This window comes from Larus michahellis, chromosome 2, assembly GCF_964199755.1.
Source record: "Larus michahellis chromosome 2, bLarMic1.1, whole genome shotgun sequence".
Classification (NCBI taxonomy): Eukaryota; Metazoa; Chordata; class Aves; order Charadriiformes; family Laridae; genus Larus; species Larus michahellis.
This window is the reverse complement of record NC_133897.1, coordinates 1766673-1784965: the sequence shown is the minus strand read 5'-3', so window position 1 is coordinate 1784965 and position 18293 is coordinate 1766673. Positions and strand designations below refer to the sequence as shown.

Genomic DNA, 18293 nt, shown 5'->3' with positions numbered 1-18293 from the left:
CAGGTCCAGCTGGGAATTGTTATAAAACGACGTCAAAAATAATAAACCCAAGTGAGAAATTTGTCTGATAACTTACTGGCCGGCCAGGGGAGCAGATGAAGGTCTCCTCCTGTGACTGAGAGAAATTTGAACGTATAAAGAGAATTTTCTTGAAATAAACTGACTTTTCAGAGCCATTAAGGCTTAAGCGCGGAGCTGAAAAACCCTCAGGTACGCTTGGGCAGCGAGAACCAAGTTTTTCCCTTACTATTCTCGATTTCGCACCCCATGGGACCATCATTAGTGTCCTTAATAAAGGGGAGGAGCGTTCGGAGAGAAATGCGGGTGTAAAACTGAGCCTTCCCTTCCACGAGCGTCTCCCCAACGGATTGGAACACACTCGAGGACCCGAATTTGGGTATTTAACCACAGTAGGTTTGCCAGGAGCTTCTGCCTTGTGCCGAGGGCACCGGCGTTACCGATTGTTTTCCCTAGAGGAAAGCAGAAAACAGAATCCAGATGCCTACGAGAAGCGTGCTCAAGTCCCAAAGTGGCACAAACGGTGAACGGCCAACGAGTCTCCACAGCTGCAACGCGCATGAAAAAAAACCCCACGCTGTAATAGCCACAACCAAAACCCTGAAGTTTTAGACTGTTTGAATCCACATCGAGTCGCATTAACAAAATCATTGGGTTTCTCAAAGGCACCGGCCCTAAACCCCGACCCCAGCAAACCACCCGTGAGTGCCACCAAGCTCCACCACCGTCACCGGCCTGTGGAGACACGGGATGGCAGGAAGACCATCTTCCCCCAAAATGGAGCTACATTCAAGCCGGGGAGGTCGACCCGCAGCAGAGCGCAGAAGCAGCAGCGGATAAATATGAAATATATTTATATTTCATGCCATGGGGTGTGCAAGGGAACCTGCTGCAGCACCTTTGGTTTCCATCATAACGTGCAGACACCAGCTGAAGAACTCCTTGGGACTCCCAATCCAATCCATCTCGCCCCACGCCACGACCCCACCAACGTGTCACTTGTTTGAGAGGGTTCTCCACCCTCGGAAGGCAGCGGCCAGGGATGATCTCGGTGTCTTCTCGAAGGAAGCACTCACTCATCACAGGTTTGGCTGCATCTGCTGCACCACTCTAGCAACAGCACGAAGAGATGAAGTTTCTTCTGCTCGCAGCCTACGACACAAACATCCATCAAGTAGGTCCAGGTCGGCGTCAGGCAGCTCCACGGAGAAGCTGAAGACCTCTCATGGAGCTTGGTAGCAGCTCCGAGCTCAGGGACTCAGGCTGGCCCCAACGTGAGCACCCAAAGAGGGGAGGCGAGCTGGTTTTGCTGGACGCTGAAGTTCTCAAGAACCTGAGTTCTGGCTGCAGAGTGGGACGTGGAGAGCGACCGACCAGGTGAAAGCTGGACGGGGTTTCTTTGCTAATAGGAAAGTTCTGGTAAACTCCATCAGCACGTACACAAGTGCCCGTAGTCCAGCTCCCCGGCTCCATATCCCACCTCCTACAGCCAGTGTGGAGCTCCACCTCAGCAACAATGATGCCCTGGCATTCAAGGTCAGATTGGACAGGGCTTCGAGCAACCTTTTCTAGCGGAAGACATCCCTGCCCACAGGTTGGACTGGATGATCTTTAAGGGTCTCTTCCAATCCAAACCGTTCTGTGAATAATTCCCATGAAAATTAAGGCTGAGCCTGACCATTTACCGGGCTCTGCTTGTGTCACCGGGCTGCGACCAGCGCCCTCCAAGCCCCCGCGTCTCGCAGCAGCACAACTCCAACGCTACGAGCTACAAAGACAATTACTCCAAAAAATGAACCACACAGACCCCCTCTTCGTCACACCCCACAGCAGGCACAGGGCTGAGGGAAACCACCATCGCTGGCAGCACCAAATGTCCCGCAGCCGCCACGGTTTGCTTTCAACTACGCTCTCCACCACAGCGACCAACCGCGCTTTGGAAATACCGAAGCGGTTCCTGGGACGCACCGTACAAGACATTTCTAATATCGCGACATTCAAGAGCGGGGAAGGAGATGACGAAGCACCAGGTACCCCCGCCTCTGAAGAAAACCATCGCCGAGCGACTGCAAATAATCCTTTTCTCAAGCTAAAAGCACACGTGCTGGGAAGAGCGCGTCCTAAATAAGACACGCCATCAACAAGGCAGCGAAGGCGACTCAGGCGTGCGGCGGAACACCAGGCTTCGAGGCAGGCATGGGGAGACACGGCTCCTAAAAACATCCGAACGCCTCCCGACAGCTTCCAGAGACCCAACCGGGAACACCCGCCCCAAGAAAACCCCTAAAGTCAGACCAATAAATTAGCATTCCTTTTAAAAAGCTGCTAAAACAAACCGCTCTCTGGCTTCTTTCAAGCGTCTGGGTTTGCGACACTCCAGATTGTTTTAGACAACAAGCGGCAGCGGGATGTAACGTGTACGCTTTTAACCGTCACGCTGGCTGGAACGCTTGGTTTGACACCAAATGCCACCCCAGCCCCCGGGGATAGGATCCCCTGGCGCTCTAAACTAAAAAGGTGAAATGCCTAAATGAGGCTAAAACTTTCTGGACGGATAGGAAAGTCGTTTGAACCCGGAGGGTGGCTCAGGATGGGACCGTCGTTCCCCACTGGGGTTAAGCTCAAGTAAATCAGGTGCAGGGCTGGCTCCAGGCTCTCCTGTCCCGGGGAGAAAGGCAGGAGCCATGTCTAGCAAAACACAACCTGAATTCAAAACGAAATCCTCCACCTCTCCCTAATTTTAGACGGCCGGGCCGCAGGCACCCTTTCAGCTGAAACGGATCCTCAGGTGGGCACAGGCGGAACTCTGTCGCCTTCGCTCAAAAAAGGTTTGCTCTGGTGTCCTGGGTTAAAAACACGCCATTTTTAGCTTTGCCTCCAAGTCCAAACGGTGGCACGGAGGTGCCGCACGCCGGGCGTCTGCCTCCTTCCACCCCAGCCGCATGTCGGGGATGCCGCACACGCAAAGTTTTACCAGGCACCCCAATCCTTCGCCAAGGAAGTCTAAAAAAATGTAAAAATAGCATTCAGAACCAACAAGGAGGAGGAAGGGGGATGGGGGGAGAGAAGGAAAGAAACCCCACCGCCACCAGCAGGAACTGAAGGGCTGGCTGAGAAGAAGGCATGAAGCTGGAATAAAGCGATGTCGGGGGGTGTCGGTGAAAATCCCCAGCGCAGAGGAGAACCGGAGTTCACCGGCCATTAGGGCTGCTTCCCCCCTACTCCCCCCCCACCTCCTTTTTTGCCCGGCTCCTTCCTCCTGTCAGAAAATGGGGTCAGGGCAGGGGCCGGCCGGGGGGATTGAAGGGGCGAAATACAGCCGGGACTCGGTACCTCCTCCGCACACCGGGGGGAAAATACTAATAAAAAAGGTGCGGAAAAATGTCGTCCCCCCCCCGCCGCTTTCCCCGAGGGAGGCCGGGCGGTGAGTGCGGACGTGTCCCGGCCTCCCTCCCTCCGCAGGGCACCTCGGGGAGGGCAAGGGCAGCCCCCCGGCACCCCCGCCACCCCCCGCCGCTCCGCTCCGTCCTCCAGCCACCCACCACCCACCCCCAGGCCGGCCTCCGCCCGCCGGCGCCCGGCCGCGGCGCTCACGCAAGGCCGGGGATGCGCGGCCTACCCCGCCGGGCCCGCCAGGCCTCAGGCCGCCGTGCAGGGCCGGGGAAGGGAAGGGGGTCGGCCGGCGGCGCGGCCAGCGCTTACTCCGGGGTGGGGTGCTCCGGGTCGTAGAAGTCCCCCATGGTCGGGCGGGCGCTGTCCGGGGGACCGGGGGGGGGGGGGGGGGGGGCGGCAGACGCGGCCCCTGGGGCGGGCAGGGCCGGGCCGGGCCGGGCCGCGCCGCGGGGGAGGGCCCCTTCTCCGCCCTCCTCCGAGCCCGGCGGGGGGCTCGGCTCCGCCGCCGCCGCCTCACATCCTCCGGCGGGCCCCGCGCTGCAGCGGCCGCCGGCGGGGCCCCGCCATCCGCGCCGTGCCCTGCCCTGCCCCTGCCCGCCGCCCGACGACGAGTCCGCCCCGGCCGCCCGGCTCCTCCCCGCCGCGCCGCCGCGCCGCAGCCGCCGCTCCGCTCCGCTCCCCCCGGGGCGGGCAGCCGCGCCGCCGGGCGAGGGGACGGCACCGGACCGGATTCACCGGGACCTCAGGCAGGGCAGTCCCGGGGACACACCGGCAGCAGCCGCCGGACCGGCGGGATCTCCCCGGGATCTCACCCGGATCCCTCCCGGGATCACCGGGGCCACAGCAGGCACCGCGGCCACAGCGGCATCACCCCTGGGATCTCACCGGGATCACTCCCGGGATCACCGGGGCCACAGCAAGCACAGGGGCCACACCGGCATCGCAGCAGGATCACCCCCGGGAGCACCGGGGCCACACCGGGATCTCACTGGGATCACTCCTGGGATCACTGGAGCCACAGCAGGCACCAGGGCCACACTGGGATCTCACTGGGATCGCACCAGCGTCACCCCTGGGATCACCGGATCCACACCAGACACGGGGGCCACACTGGCATCACCCTCGGGATCTCACCGGGATCACCCCTGGGATCACCAGGGCCATAGCAGGCACCAGGATCTCACTGGGATCACACCGGGATCACCTCCGGGATCACTGGATACACACCAGACACAAGGGGCCACACTGGGATCTCACCCGGGATCACTGGGGCCCCAGCAGACACCAGGGCCACACCGGGATCTCACTGTGATCACACCGGCATCACCCCTGGGATCACTGGATCCACACTAGGCACTGGGGCCACACCAGCATCACCCTTGGGATCTCACCAGGGCCACACAGGGATCACCCCCAGGATCAGCGGGGCCACAGCAGGCACCAGGGCCACACCGGGATCTCACTGGGATCGCACCGGCATCACCCCTGGGATCACCGGATCCACACCAGGCACCGGGGCCACACCAGGATCACCCCCGCGATCACTGGGGCCACACCAGCATCATCCCCAGGATCTCACTTGGGCCACACCAGGATCACCCCTGGGATCACACTGGTATCACCGGGGCCACACCAGGCACCGGGGCCACACTAGCATCACCCCCGGGATCACCGTGACCTCAGCGGGGTCAGGCAGGGAAGTCCCGGGGACACACCAGGATCAGCCATGGGACGGGTGGGATCTCTCCGGGATCACACCAGCATCATCCCTGGGATCACCAGGGCCACGCCAGGCACTGGGGTGATACTGGCATTAGCCATGGGACCGCCGGGATCTCACTGCGATCACACCGGGATCACCCCTGGGATCACTGGGGCCACACCAGGCACCGGGGCCACACCAGGATCAGCCATGGGGTCACCAAGATCTCCCTGGTAATGCTGGGACCACACTGGGATCTCCCCAGGATCACCAGCACCTCGGATCACCCACAGCACATCAGGGTGACCCCCAGGATACCAGTACCCCAGCGAACTGGCATCACCAGCATCCCTCAGGATCTCCCATACCCCGGGGCACCAGCACCCCGGGATCACCGGCACTCCCAGGATCTCCCCCTGGGATCACCAACATCCCAGGAATCTCCCCTGGGATCAGTGGCATTCCCAGATCACCTCCAGGATTGCCCTGACTCCTAGACACTGGCACCACAGGACACCAACACGCCCGGGATTACCGGCACCTCAGGATCACTCCCGGGACTCTGGCACCCTGGGATAACCCCAGGATCTCCCCCAGGATGACGGGCACCCCCGGCATCACACCTGGGACAGCCCAGGGCCCTGCCCATCCCCAGGCCCTGCCAGCGCCCAGGCCACATTCCAGAGAAAAATCCACAAAAATCACTAAAAACTGCTCTTGTCCTTTCAGACCTTGTTTTATTTCAGCAGCCTCCCAAGCCCCGGGGAGAGCTCCTCCAGGGAGACGGTGCCGGAGCACCCCAGGAGCTTGCTTTTGGGGTGCAGTAGGACCATCCCGCCCACGCAGGAGCCACAGAAGTATGTTTGCAGCATCCAAAATTGAGATTTCTTGCCTTTTTTTCCAGATTTGGGCTGGCAGGGACTCACAGGGACGGGGTGGGTGGCACCGAGCAGCACTCGTGCAGAAGCGTGAGGGGGAAGGGAAGGAGGGGTGGATGGAGGAGAAGGTCGAAGGAAGGCATAGCTCAGTTCTTGTGGAAGCGTTTTCCTGGGAAATTCAGCTTTATAAGCCTTTGGAAATGGATAATTCCAAAGAAAAGGTGGTTTCTTGGCTGTTCTCCACAGCGCTTCTGGGGCGCAGGTGCTGTTACAGTAACAGGGGTGAGCTACAACCAATTAAACCAAACCCAACAGCTTGCACTAATTCATTTTCCCAGCATTCCATATAAACAGAGGTGGCATGCGGAAAACCTCTGACCTGGGATACTGTAATTCAGGGATGCTCCTGCCACGGCTGGTGCGGGGTTTGGCAGCGGGGGCTGTCCGTTCCCCATCCCATGGCTCAGCCAAGTGCCGGTGGCTTTTCCAGTAACCCCAGTGACGTGCCAGCGGGTTTTCCAGTAACCCCAATGATTCACCAGGCTTTGGCCAGGGCGCTCCCGATGGCCGCGGAGCATGGGATGCCGCGTTTTGGCAATTTCCACATTATTCTTCCAGCTCCCCAAATAATTCCGTAGCTCTTGGGGGCTGCGGCTCTGAACGCAGACCGGACCCTGCGCTCAGCAGCACCCACCGGCTGGAGCCACAGAGGACGAGTGCCAAGGGCAACCCAAAACACGTAGTAGACACAAAAATCATGGCTGATGCTTTTCTTCCTTGCGGAGACAAGAAGGAGAAACCCCAAGGAGGAGCCGGACCCTAAGGAGCTCCTTTAAGCCGAGGCTGCAGCTTGACCGGCACATATATACATACGTATATATGGCCCCACGTTCATCCGCAGCTCCTCGGAGCCCCGGCTGCGATACAGGTGGAGAGGAGCGATGGAGGAGCCAACGCTGATGGCAGGTTGAGTTTGAGGAACTACCTGCGATCACCAGAGCTTCCCGAGAGGACACGTGCTGCTGTCATTGCCCAGGAGAACAGATCCATACGCCCTCACATCATGGCAGCCAGCGGCACGGCCAGCCCACGCGTGAGACTTGCCCTGGGCGAGCTGGGTGTTGGAGGGACCCCTGCGAGATCATAGAATGGTTTGGGTTGGAAGGGACCTTAAAGATCATCCAGTCCCATCCCTCTGCCCTGGGCAGGGACACCTCCCACCAGACCAGGTTGCTCAAAGCTCCATCCGGCCTGGTCTTGAACACACGTGTTTCTCATCATTTTGGGTAAATCGCAGGAACCGGCTCAGCTCTGCCCCGGCAAGACTGATGTGGTGGTGAACCATTTGCAGCAGGAGGAGAATATGGGACTCTCTTGGCTTGGATATTTGGTGTAGAAACTTCCCTGGCATGTGCCAAGCTGGAATCAACTTCCCATCTCCACCTGGTGCTGGAGGAGGAGGAATTCCAGCAGGCCTTCGGCTCTGTGGGTGAAGATAACGGCAGCCTGAAATCCTCTGGAGCTTTCCAGTTGCTGGGCACCGTGATCTCCCCCCTGGATCTGAATCGCTTTCCCGGAAAGCGGTGGGCAAACACTGCCCTGTTCCTGCTGCACTGAGGTGGGGAGGCCGCTGTAAATCTCCCGCCAGGCAGGTGACGGGAACGCTGCTCTGCTGCGTGCGCCTCTCCAGCCCCTTCCTCTCGCCAGGAGCGCAAACGCCCCGGGGTTGCTTCGATCCAAGGGAGGACTGGTTCCCACCCAAACCTGGCTCCTCAGGATCCACCTCCAGAGCATCAAATTAGCAAAGATGCGACTTGACGCTCCGTTGAGGACAAGCCCAGGAGGCCGTTGCCTCCGGCAGCAGGGAGGAGGGAGGCAGAAGCAGCCCAGGTTGTCCACAACACCCCTCTCTCATCGGGACGCCGCGTTTTCCAGAGGTGCTCAGAAAAACAGGCGTCGCTGTTTGAACTCCCCGGCTTGCTTCCCGTCGAAGCAGCGGCTTCACTTACCAATAACTCTCAGTCTAGCTGCACAAAAGTTAGGTGCTTGGGGTGGGTTTGGTTTTTTTCCCCCCTACCGTTTATTTTTGATAAATCTATTGTGGACATGAACGCAGGGCACTTTCCGAGGTGACGTCACTTGTGTTGAATGCCGGGTTCCAGGCTGAGCCCGGATCCGTTACGTGACGCGCAGAAACGACAGGGGTTTATTCTTCCCAGCAGCTGTGATGAGCCCAGGCTTCTTGCGCATTTGCTCGAGGGACGACACGGTTCTGGTGTACGCGTGCTGGCAACGGAAAACAAAAAGCATTTTTAACGTGAGCTCGGTTTTCAGAGCAGAATTCTCACCAATAAAGCTTTTTCCTGAAAAAAAAAACAACAAAAAAACCCAAAACCAAACCCAAACACCTTCCCAAGCGGTGCCGGAAAAAGCTGCCCGAATAAGCCCCATCACACCCAGCGTTGCTCTACTGGTGGCGGATCCCAGCAGGCTCAAAGGAGGGCACGAGAAGCCCTGGGAAATTCTCCTCCCAAGCACTGAAGGGCTGGTTTTGAGATATTTTTCCTTAAAAATGTTAAATGATATAGTTGTGCAGCCCCGTTACCCTCATAAATGCCCGATCTTTGTGAAGTCCTGCTAAGCTCAGGGCCTCGGTGGTATCTTGCCGGGAAGGAACACGCAGTGAGAAGTGCTGAGGTTGGTTTTTAGCAGAAGACCAGCTGAGATTACCTTTTGATCAATCTTCATTTTGGCTTTGTGGAATGAGCCCGAAGCCGGGCAGGCCGGCAGCTTTGTCTCCTGCATCCGCTCAAACCTCTCCTGCTCGTCTTCCTCCTGCCAGCAGAAAGACAGACCCCACTCCGCGTGAAAAAACCACACGTCTGGAGACACAGAGGTCAACCGATGCCGTTTGCCACATTGAACGCTGATTCAACAGTCTCTCCAAAGCCTTGGAAGTGAGAGGTCCTCCCTTCCAATGCCTGACATGAGCAGATTTGGGCAGGACTTTGGGCAAAATCTACCTGCAAGTGTAAAACCCCAAAGGGAGTTCCATCAGCTCTCTTCTCATGGCCATGCTCTGCCCGTAACTACCCACAGGAGAGTCTTCCTTCCACTGCAAGATAATGTCACAGCTTGGAGGAGGTCTGAGCTTCAGCATGGTCCTCCCTGAGCCCAACCAGCTGATGTCCATGCCCACACTTCTCCAGGGAACCGCCTGGAAGGCATGAGTGCACTGAAGAGGAACATGGGTTGAATGGGAGTTCAATTTTTTAAGTTATCACCTTGGGTATAATGTTTTCATGCTGGATTTGAGGCTAGCTCTAGCAGGTTCTTAGGTCACCTCTTGGGGGGGTTCATGAGTAGCCTGGAGAAGGTGACACTGAAATTCCGGTGTGATAAAAGGCAAGCGGCCAAACCGAACCAAGCCAAGAGTAAAAGACGCACACCCTGGATGAATGGGTGAGAATGGCAAATAAAGAGACAGTCTGGCAAATGGTTCGACGTAGGAAACAAACCTCCAAAGAAAAATGAGGTGGTTCCCTCACAGAGCCAGTGTGGGTCTTGGCATGGCCAGTGACACCGACTGGGTAGCTGCAGTGAACTGCCCAGTAAAAGGAACAGGAGAAGAATCCTCTGAGGACAGGTTGAGAGAGCTGGGGGCGTTCAGCCTGGAGAAGAGAAGGCTCCGCGGAGACCTTGGAGCCCCTTCCAGTCCCTCAAGGGGCTCCAGGAAAGCTGGGGAGGGACTCTGGAGCAGGGAGGGGAGCCATGGGACGAGGGGGAAGGGTTTTCCACTGACAGAGGGGAGATTGAGATGAGATGTGAGGCAGAAATTGTTGGCTGTGAGGGGGGTGAGCCCCTGGCCCAGGGTGCCCAGAGAAGCTGTGGCTGCCCCATCCCTGGAGGGGTTCAAGGGCAGGTTGGACGGGGCTTGGAGCAACCTGGGCTGGTGGGAGGTGTCCCTGCCCAGGGCAGGGGGTTGGAATGAGATGATCTTTAAGGTCCCTTCCGACCCAAACCATTCTATGATTCTAAGAAACCAGCACTGAGCAACGTTACCAGGAACACTGTTTATCCTCCGCCTGAATATTTCTGCCTGTAACATCAACAACTTGACACAGCTGCAGAGCATTGCTAAAAGGCACGCTTCATTCGTCTTCGGGCTTAGAATTGATGCGATGACAAGACATCCAGGGCTGGAAACCATTAAGGGAGTTTCTATGAATATATTGAGTAACTTGGGTTAGTAAAAGTGACTATTAGTGATGGATTTCCTCTTTTTCCCCAAAGAGCGACCCTCCTGGACTCGTGTAGTCAGTCAGGGTTTTCCTTTTGACCTCGTTAGGTGCATCTCTTTATCGAAAGGGATTCAGGTTGGGATGGGTTTTTGGCTCTTTCCCATACGGGTCTGTATCTGTAGCTGAAATTTTCCACCATTTGGTAGATCACAACAGCCTGCTTAAAAGTAAACTCACTACATAGTTTTTTTCTCACATCATGTTTGTTATTCATCCTCTCCAGGGAACTAATTCAGTGGGATGGGAAGAACCTGTCTCTGATCGGCTTCAAAACCCTTTTTATGCCTTTTCTCAATGGGAGTAAAGAAAATGCTTCACTGAGATTTACAGTCAAAATAATGTCACCTGGAGACAAAAGAGTTCCTTTTCTGTTTTCCTCCTCAAAAGCCAAAGCCATCCTGTCCCCCACTACTCGGTGGCTAGAAATGGGGCTGTGCATTCAGAAGCGGGGTCGCACAGCTCACATCCTGCTCATTCTCTTTCCCAAATGCCTGCAGATGCCCCCTGCTCCTGGTGGGGACGAGTTCCTGGGAGAGATGGACTTAGGACCTGTCCTCACATGCTGTTCTCTGCCACCTGCTGAGGTTGAGCAGCAATAATGGAGAAGCGTCACACCTACAAAGAAAGGGCTGATTCCCTCTTGCAGCCAGGGTGGGGTTTCCCTCCTTGCCGTGCATCGCTTCGTGGTGTCAGACGGAGCGGAAGGACTGCCACCGCGTTCCTAACAAACAGCGTGAAGGTTTTGAGTCTTACCTTTACAAAAACTGGAATGACTTCAGAGGAGAATAACGCAAAGAAGAAATCTGCTAAATCATAGAATGGTTTGGGTTGGAAGGGACTTTAAAGACCATCCAGTGCCACCCCCTGCCCTGGGCAGGGACACCTCCCACCAGACCAGGTTGCTCCAAGCCCCGTCCAACCTGCCCTTGAACCCCTCCAGGGATGGGGCAGCCACAGCTTCTCTGGGCAACCTGGGCCAGGGGCTCACCCCCCTCACAGCCAACAATTTCTGCCTCACATCTCATCTCAATCACCCCTCTGTCAGTGGAAAACCCTGCCCCCTTGTCCCATGGCTCCCCTCCCTGCTCCAGAGTCCCTCCCCAGCTTTCCTGGAGCCCCTTGAGGGACTGGAAGGTCTCCCTGGAGCCTTCTCTTCTCCAGGCTGAACCCCCCCAGCTCCCTCAGCCTGTCCCCACAGCAGAGGTAGATGCGAACGCTTAAGAGAAATGAGAAGCTTAAGAGAAATGTTCTTTGTCAGGAATGACAAAAGCCCACGGTTACCCCAGAGCGGTGGTTTCTAAACAGAGGGCTGGCTGGGTACCAGTTGCCACAACACGAAACACAATAGCTGTACACGTTACAGATCCTACGGCCTGGAAACGAGCCTCCCGCCTACCCCTCGCACCTCTGGGCAGTTTGCCTGATTACTGATACTCAGCAGATGACGGGGTACTTCAATCACTCTGTCCTATTTTAGCCTTTTAATGGTAAAGCTAATGTGAAAGCAAGATGTATCTCCAGATAGTTGCTCTCTGCATCATAGCAGATAGCATTTCAACGCCAGCCGCTCTGCTTAGAGAAAGGAGCAGAGCTGCCATGCCCTCCTCCTCCCACGGGCTTGGTTGTGCCCTCATTACCGCGCCACATGCGGTTATCAAGGAGAATAAGCAGAGCTGCCAGGACAACTCACCAGGCACATGACTCTGTTTATGGGAATCATTCCAGGTCCGATGTTGCCACCGGGCTTCAGGGCTTCCCGCACGTCCTTGGGAATAAGGAAGGACTCGCTGTACCAGACCTCAAACTCTGCAAGGCAAAGTTGGGGCGGGATAAACAGCGCTGTAATGACCAAGGAGACATGGGTGGGCTGCTTCTGGCTCCCTACCCATGGATCAGGTGGGACCTCAGTGCTCTTATAACTCTCCGACGGGACCCCAGAACTCCACGCTCCCGAGCTTCAAACTATTAGAAGCGTTAGTTCAAAGGGACAGGGCACCGCTAGCTGTGCTGGGGGAGGCTGCTGCCTGTCCTCGCTGCCTGCCAGGCGGCTGGGACGTGGTGGCTGGCCCTGGGGACAGTCGCCCTGGGCTTGTGGAGCCCGAGAGGTGGCTGGCCGCGAGGTGGCACTGCTCCTGCGTCCCGGCGACGTGGAGCCATCCAGCTTGGAGCTGGTCATTTTGAACGGTCAGCATATTTTGGGGCTCAGGTTTCAATTCCAAACGCTAAAGAAGCACAGCCGCTTTCCATCCCGTGATAGCCGGTGATAACAGACGGCAGGTGCAGCAGGAATTCTGTCCTTATTAATCCTGGGCATTTCCCACAGGCCTGCTGCAAAGCGGCTGTGCTCTGCTCCGTTCCCCTGGCACGTTTCCCCACGGAGTGGGAGAGCCCACAGCCCCCGAAGAAGGCAGCGCCACCCAGGAGGGACTCCAGCAACTTTCTGTCGTGGGAGCCATGAAGGACAAACAAGGTTAAAGGCAGAGCCCTGCTCCCGCTCGGTACGGCCGACATGATGCAACACCGCTGACTTTTTACCCCAATTTTAGCTCTGAGATGACCTTTTCTCTCCGGGCTGACACAGAGAGCGAATGAATCCGTGCCGGTATGTTTAAACAAACAGCAAACACCTGGAGCACCCAAAAAATGCCAAACCTGGTGTCCAACGCAAACCAGTGGCAAAGTTTCTGCACAATTACGATTTGGCCCTCTCTATCTCCTGGAAGAAGCCACGCATTTCTTTCAGCATGGGATGCACTGATGGATACAAGTTGTGCTTTGGCAAGTTTGTAGAAAATAAAGCGTTGCCGTGTGCACAGCATCCAAATGTTCGGGACTCTGGCATTCGTACACCTACGGCCTTCCGTCATACGGGACAAAGCTGGGGATACAACAGGACCGCACTCCCGTTACCACAGACCCAAAGTGAGCGTCCTGCAGCGGAGCGCACCACGAATTTGCAGGGATCACCCTGAGCAGAGGTGTGACTCATCACCACGAGGGTGGCACTCGTGAAGAACACGCTGAAATGACCAAGCTCGGCTTCCTGCCAAGGCGCCCGTGCTGCAAGGCTGGAACCTGAGTAATGCCGGTCTCACGGGGGTCCAGAGGAGACATCTGCAATCCAGAGCCAAAACCCCTGGCCCAGTGCAGATCCTTAGCCACCATCTCTACGAAATGAAATCCAGGGTGAGAACCGGGGCCGTCAGCGGGAGCGTTAGTGTCAACTTCACGGTGAAAGGCCTTTACCCGCAGCATTGCGCGTAGCGGTGTGACCAAGGGGCGGTATGTCGTTATCTGCGAGAGAGAATCTGCAGCGATTCGGTGTTATGTCAAACAAAACAACAAAAAAAAAGCCCAACCAAAAAACCCCGATCATCAATAAAAAACAAGTCTGGAAGGCCACAAGAAAAATGCCAACAGAGGATGACACGGGCTTGGCTTAAATGTACCGTGTCTGAGAAGTGTTTCGGTACTGAGCTGCTCTCAAGCCCCCCAGCTAAACTGGAGGCTGTTCAGCAAGTGCCCTGGCAACCAGTACCTGCGATGAGTTTGTTCCGGCACTGGTCTACCAGATGCTGGCAGTACTGGATTTCTGCCTTCAGGTCCTGCAGCTCAGCATAACCAGACCTGTACTCTTCCTTCAGGTCCTTCAGCTTCATGATGAGTAAAAACTCCTCCTCGTCAGTTATGATCTGTCCTTTGTCATCGACATACTCTCCTGGAGGGTAAGAAAAGGAAATGAAGGTTTCTTGTGAGGGTGGCGAGGGACGAAGAACAGTCATTATACTTCGAACCACACGGTAGTTACCCAGTTATACTGAGGTTAACCACACAATTGACATTTCCTTAGACATGCTTTCTACAAATAAAGGCAGTGTTGGAGTGGTGTGGGGCAGAAATCGCTGCTGAACTCTTGAACCCGCTCAGACATCAGTCCTCCTGGAGCAGGGACACGTGCAGATGAAGAGGAAGGATCAGATGATGAGGGGACAGGAGCACCTCTCTGATGGAGAAAGGCTGAGGGATTTGGGGCTCTTCAGTCTGGAAAAAAAGACAGCTGGGGGGGGGCCTTATCAACACTTATAAATACTGGAAGGGTGGGTCCCAGGCTCTTCTCAGTGGTGCCCAGCGACAGGACGAGGGGTAACGGGCACAAACTTGACCATAGGAGGTTCCATCTCAACATGAGGAGGAACTTCTTTCCCCTGAGGGTGGCAGAGCCCTGGCACAGGCTGCCCAGAGAGGTGGGGGAGTCTCCGTCTCTGGAGACATCCCAAACCCGCCTGGATGCGTTCCTGTGCCACCTGCTGTGGGTGACCCTGCTCTGGCAGGGGGTTGGACTGGGTGATCTCCAGAGGTCCCTTCCGACCCCCGCCATTCTGTGATTGTGTGACTCTGCAGAGAGACACCCACGTGGCAGCCTGCTGGAGGGTATCACATAGAGCTTTTATGGCTGCTGCTGAAAAACTCCCTGGGCAGCCATGGGAAGGGTTTTTGAGACAAAGGGCTGGTCAGCCCTTTGGGGAAAGTTAAGCCATTGCTTCTTCCCTATGATAAACATCTTCCTTGGTTTCCTTCCAATCGGTTTATTCCTGTGCTTTCCAGCACCCCCAATAAACCACCAGTTGGTAGACGTCATCATAAAGAGCAAAGGCCCAAGAGAAGCAATGAGTCCATGAAACGACAGACCCTCACTTCGACACGGATTCAAGATGATTTGCTCATCATTTAGCCAAAAAAGCTTTGCATCTCGCAGGACCAGGCCCTATGGGAAGAGGCCCCTTGCAAAGCATGGTCATAAAAGTCTCTCTGGAGGAAGAGAAATGGAAGCCAGTTCAGCAGCATTCACCCCGGGTCTGCCTCTCCAGCCCGCATTCGCTGGTCATGGCCTGCTTGCTGGTGACCATTTCTTTTCTCTCTCATTCCCTCTTATTTCCTTCTAATTGCCTGGCAATAATTAAGGCTGTATTTTCACAGAACTGAGTTGTTTTGCTGTCCTCCCTGCACGCAAGGAACGCCACTGCTACTTCCTCACCATCCCAGGCAGAGCACTCCAGACCATGCCGCTATTAAAGCCATTTGTTTCAGATTTCTCTCCGTGCCCGGAGGCGTTTCTTCCCCGCTCCTCTGCAGAACGCGATAGCACCGACTCCTGGGAGTCCTGCTGCAGGGAGCACGAAACCTGACACACTTCCTAGTCTCATCCAGGCATATTCCACCTAACAAACATCTTGCCGCAGCAAAGTAGGAAAGCGCTTACCCCATTTTTCCCTCTAGTACTTTGCAGTTTGGGATTTTGACTTTCCTAGACCCTAATCTAGATGAAATCAAGCCGTAGGAGATGCGGTACATCTCCGCCACGGTAAGGGAAAGTCTGCTCCCCGTGATTTCTGCACTGACTGATCCATCAAAGCGTGGGGTGAGGAATCAACCTGATGGCAGCTCACCTCATTAACGTGAAGCCTCAGTGGCACGACTCAATGAGGCTGAAGTGTGGAGGACTCAAGTGGAGGAATCACGTGGCAAAAACACAAGGCCAGCTGCAGAGCTGGGGCGCTAAGCCCGGCCTGTCCCGCTACCCTGGCAAGCGGCAGTGGTGGTCTAGTGGTCTCACCACCAGAATTGCTTTGAAACCAGTGGCTCCCTTCTTCGGTTGGATTTGCGCTGGCCAGTCTCCACACAGCGACTTACCCTGCTGCCACCGCTCCTGCTTCTGAGCCTCCAAAGCCTTTTTGATGCTCTCTATCTCACGCTTGATGAAGTTGATCCTCTGCGCCACTGTACTGCTTCTCTTCTTCCTGGCGAGGAGGATGCTTTTGTTCTCTTTAAAGATCCGGTTGATCTCACTTCCGCCCTTCTCCTTAAACTGCTCAAATGCCACTGGTTTGGATGGAGGGGAGCTGCAGCGGAATTCAAAGAAAACGCGGACATGGGGAGGTCAGTTTGTTCTGCCCTGCAGCGTGACACAGCTCAGGGGAGTGGCCATAGCTGAGGTTTGGGGATGGTATTTCAATGAGCCCTTTGAGGATCTCGCTGTGCCAGCTGCACCCTGGTACCATCTCTGTGCCAGCCCTCACACCCACTTTCCCCCAGTCCTGCTCCCAGAAGAAAGACTTATTTACATAGAAACCGCATTCCTCAGGAGATGCCTCAGAAGTGAGGCTTCCCTGGAAAGCGGACCTTTAATGGTCTGAATTTCCAGAAGAATAATGAATATTGTTCCTCCCTATTGTTAAACGGAAACGTCTTTGCTGTTTCCTCGCTGGATCCCAGCACAGACCAGTCACCTCTGCCAACCAAAGCCCATAGCTGCGTGCGTTGGCCGGCTCTACTGCCGCCCGTGGCTTTTAAGTCTTGCCTATTTAGAAAGACTGAACTCAAAGGGGCGCGTGTCAATCCTGACTTTTCTATGAAATGGCTTTGTTGCAAACGTGCCTCCATGAACACCAGCTCTTACTTCATCACAAACCACACTGGGCAAAAGGAGAGTCCCACAGGAGAACGTCACACTCCCTGCTCTGGGCTGCGTAAGGTTGTTCTGGGTGAGCGGGCTGGATCTGGTAGCAGAAAGTAGCTACAAGTCACCACATTCCTCAGTCTAGACCGGTCGAAGCAAAACTCTTGACTACTGCCTTCCCCTGATTGACCTCTTAAGGGCATTTTCAAACTCCTCAAAGGCTGCGTGAGGCTGCTTTCCGTGCCAAACTGCTGGCAAAGCGCTGTAAACAACAGCCACTGGGCAGACTGCCACAGCTACAGCTTGGACAGCCAGCTACCAAGCTTCTATGGACTCTGGGTTGTGCCTTACGCAGCTGCAGCAGCAGTAGCCTTCCCTGCCAGCCACAGGACCTGTAGAAGAAACACTAAAACACACGCAGAGGACGTGGAGGAACGCGACGACATCTTAAGGTTCTTCACAGAATCACAGAATGGTTTGGGTTGGAAGGGACCTTAAAGGTCATCTAGTTCCAACCCCCTGCCCTGGGCAGGGACACCTCCCACCAGCCCAGGTTGCTCCAAGCCCCGTCCAACCTGGCCTTGAACCCCTCCAGGGATGGGGCAGCCACAGCTTCTCTGGGCAACCTGGGCCAGGGGCTCACCACCCTCACAGTCAAGAATTTCTTCCTCAGATCTCATCTAAGTCTCCCCTCTTGCAGTTTGAGGCCGTTCCTCCTCGTCCTATCATTATGCTCCCTGATCCAGAGTCCCTCCCCATCCCTCCTGTAGGCCCCCTTTAGGGACTGGAAGGCTGCTAGAAGGTCTCCCTGGAGCCTTCTCTTCTCCAGGCTGAACCCCTCCAGCTCTCTCAACCTGTCCTCACAGCAGAGGGGCTCCAGCCCTCTGATCATCTTCATGGCCTCCTCTGGACCCGTTCCAACAGGTCCGTGTCCTTTTTGTGCTGAGGACTCCAGAGCTGGACGTGGTACTCCAGGTGGGGTCTCCCCAGAGCAGAGCAGAGGGGCAGAATCCCCTCCCTCGCCCTGCTGGCCACGCTTCTCCTGATGCAGCCCAGGATGTGGTTGGCTTTCTGGGCTGCCAGCGCACATTGCCTGTTCATGTTGAGCTTCTTGTCCACCAGCACCCCCAAGTCCTTCTCCTCAGGGCTGCTCTCAAGCCATTCTCCACCCAGCCTGGATTTGTCCCTGGGATTGCCATGACCCAGGTGCAGGACCTTGCACTTGGCCCTTCTTCAGGAGTAAATCCTGGGATGGCTTCACTGCAATGCTCTCCCTGGGCGTCAGGAACAAGCAAAGACTTGGTCATCTACAACGCGGGCAATGGAGGTGCTCATAAGACTTCAGAGCTGCAGCGCTCGCAGCTTGAGGGCTCTCAGCCAGAAAAGATGGCTGGTGATGGGAAAAGTGGTGTCCCGACTGGTTTGTGTGGGGTCCTGGCTGAGTTCCTGGGAGTTGAACAGCCTCATGCTGTTGAGCACATCCTCCTGGAAAAAGCCCTTCGTCTCGATACCAGTAGCGTTTCTTACCCCATCAACTCCATCCA

At 56.0% G+C, this 18293-nt stretch overlaps 2 protein-coding genes across 2 annotated transcripts in view; both read right to left on the bottom strand.

Annotated features, from left to right (window-relative positions):
* Nucleotides 1-4076, bottom strand: part of SETD2 (SET domain containing 2, histone lysine methyltransferase) — a 74052-nt gene extending 69976 nt beyond the window's left edge. The window contains exon 1 of the mRNA XM_074573859.1: nucleotides 3721-4076. Within this exon, the coding sequence (XP_074429960.1) occupies nucleotides 3721-3758 (38 nt within the window). The 5' untranslated portion in view covers nucleotides 3759-4076. The remainder of the gene's footprint in view (nucleotides 1-3720) is intronic.
* A 1758-nt stretch (nucleotides 4077-5834) lies between these two features.
* The window catches only part of KIF9 (kinesin family member 9), a 37477-nt gene continuing 25018 nt past the window's right edge, over nucleotides 5835-18293 (bottom strand). Inside the window, exons 18-22 of the mRNA XM_074573863.1 lie at nucleotides 15984-16192; nucleotides 13831-14010; nucleotides 11983-12098; nucleotides 8722-8826; nucleotides 5835-8277 (exon numbers count right to left, since the gene is read on the bottom strand). Coding sequence (XP_074429964.1) covers nucleotides 8170-8277; nucleotides 8722-8826; nucleotides 11983-12098; nucleotides 13831-14010; nucleotides 15984-16192 — 718 coding nt within the window. The 3' untranslated portion in view covers nucleotides 5835-8169. The remainder of the gene's footprint in view (nucleotides 8278-8721; nucleotides 8827-11982; nucleotides 12099-13830; nucleotides 14011-15983; nucleotides 16193-18293) is intronic.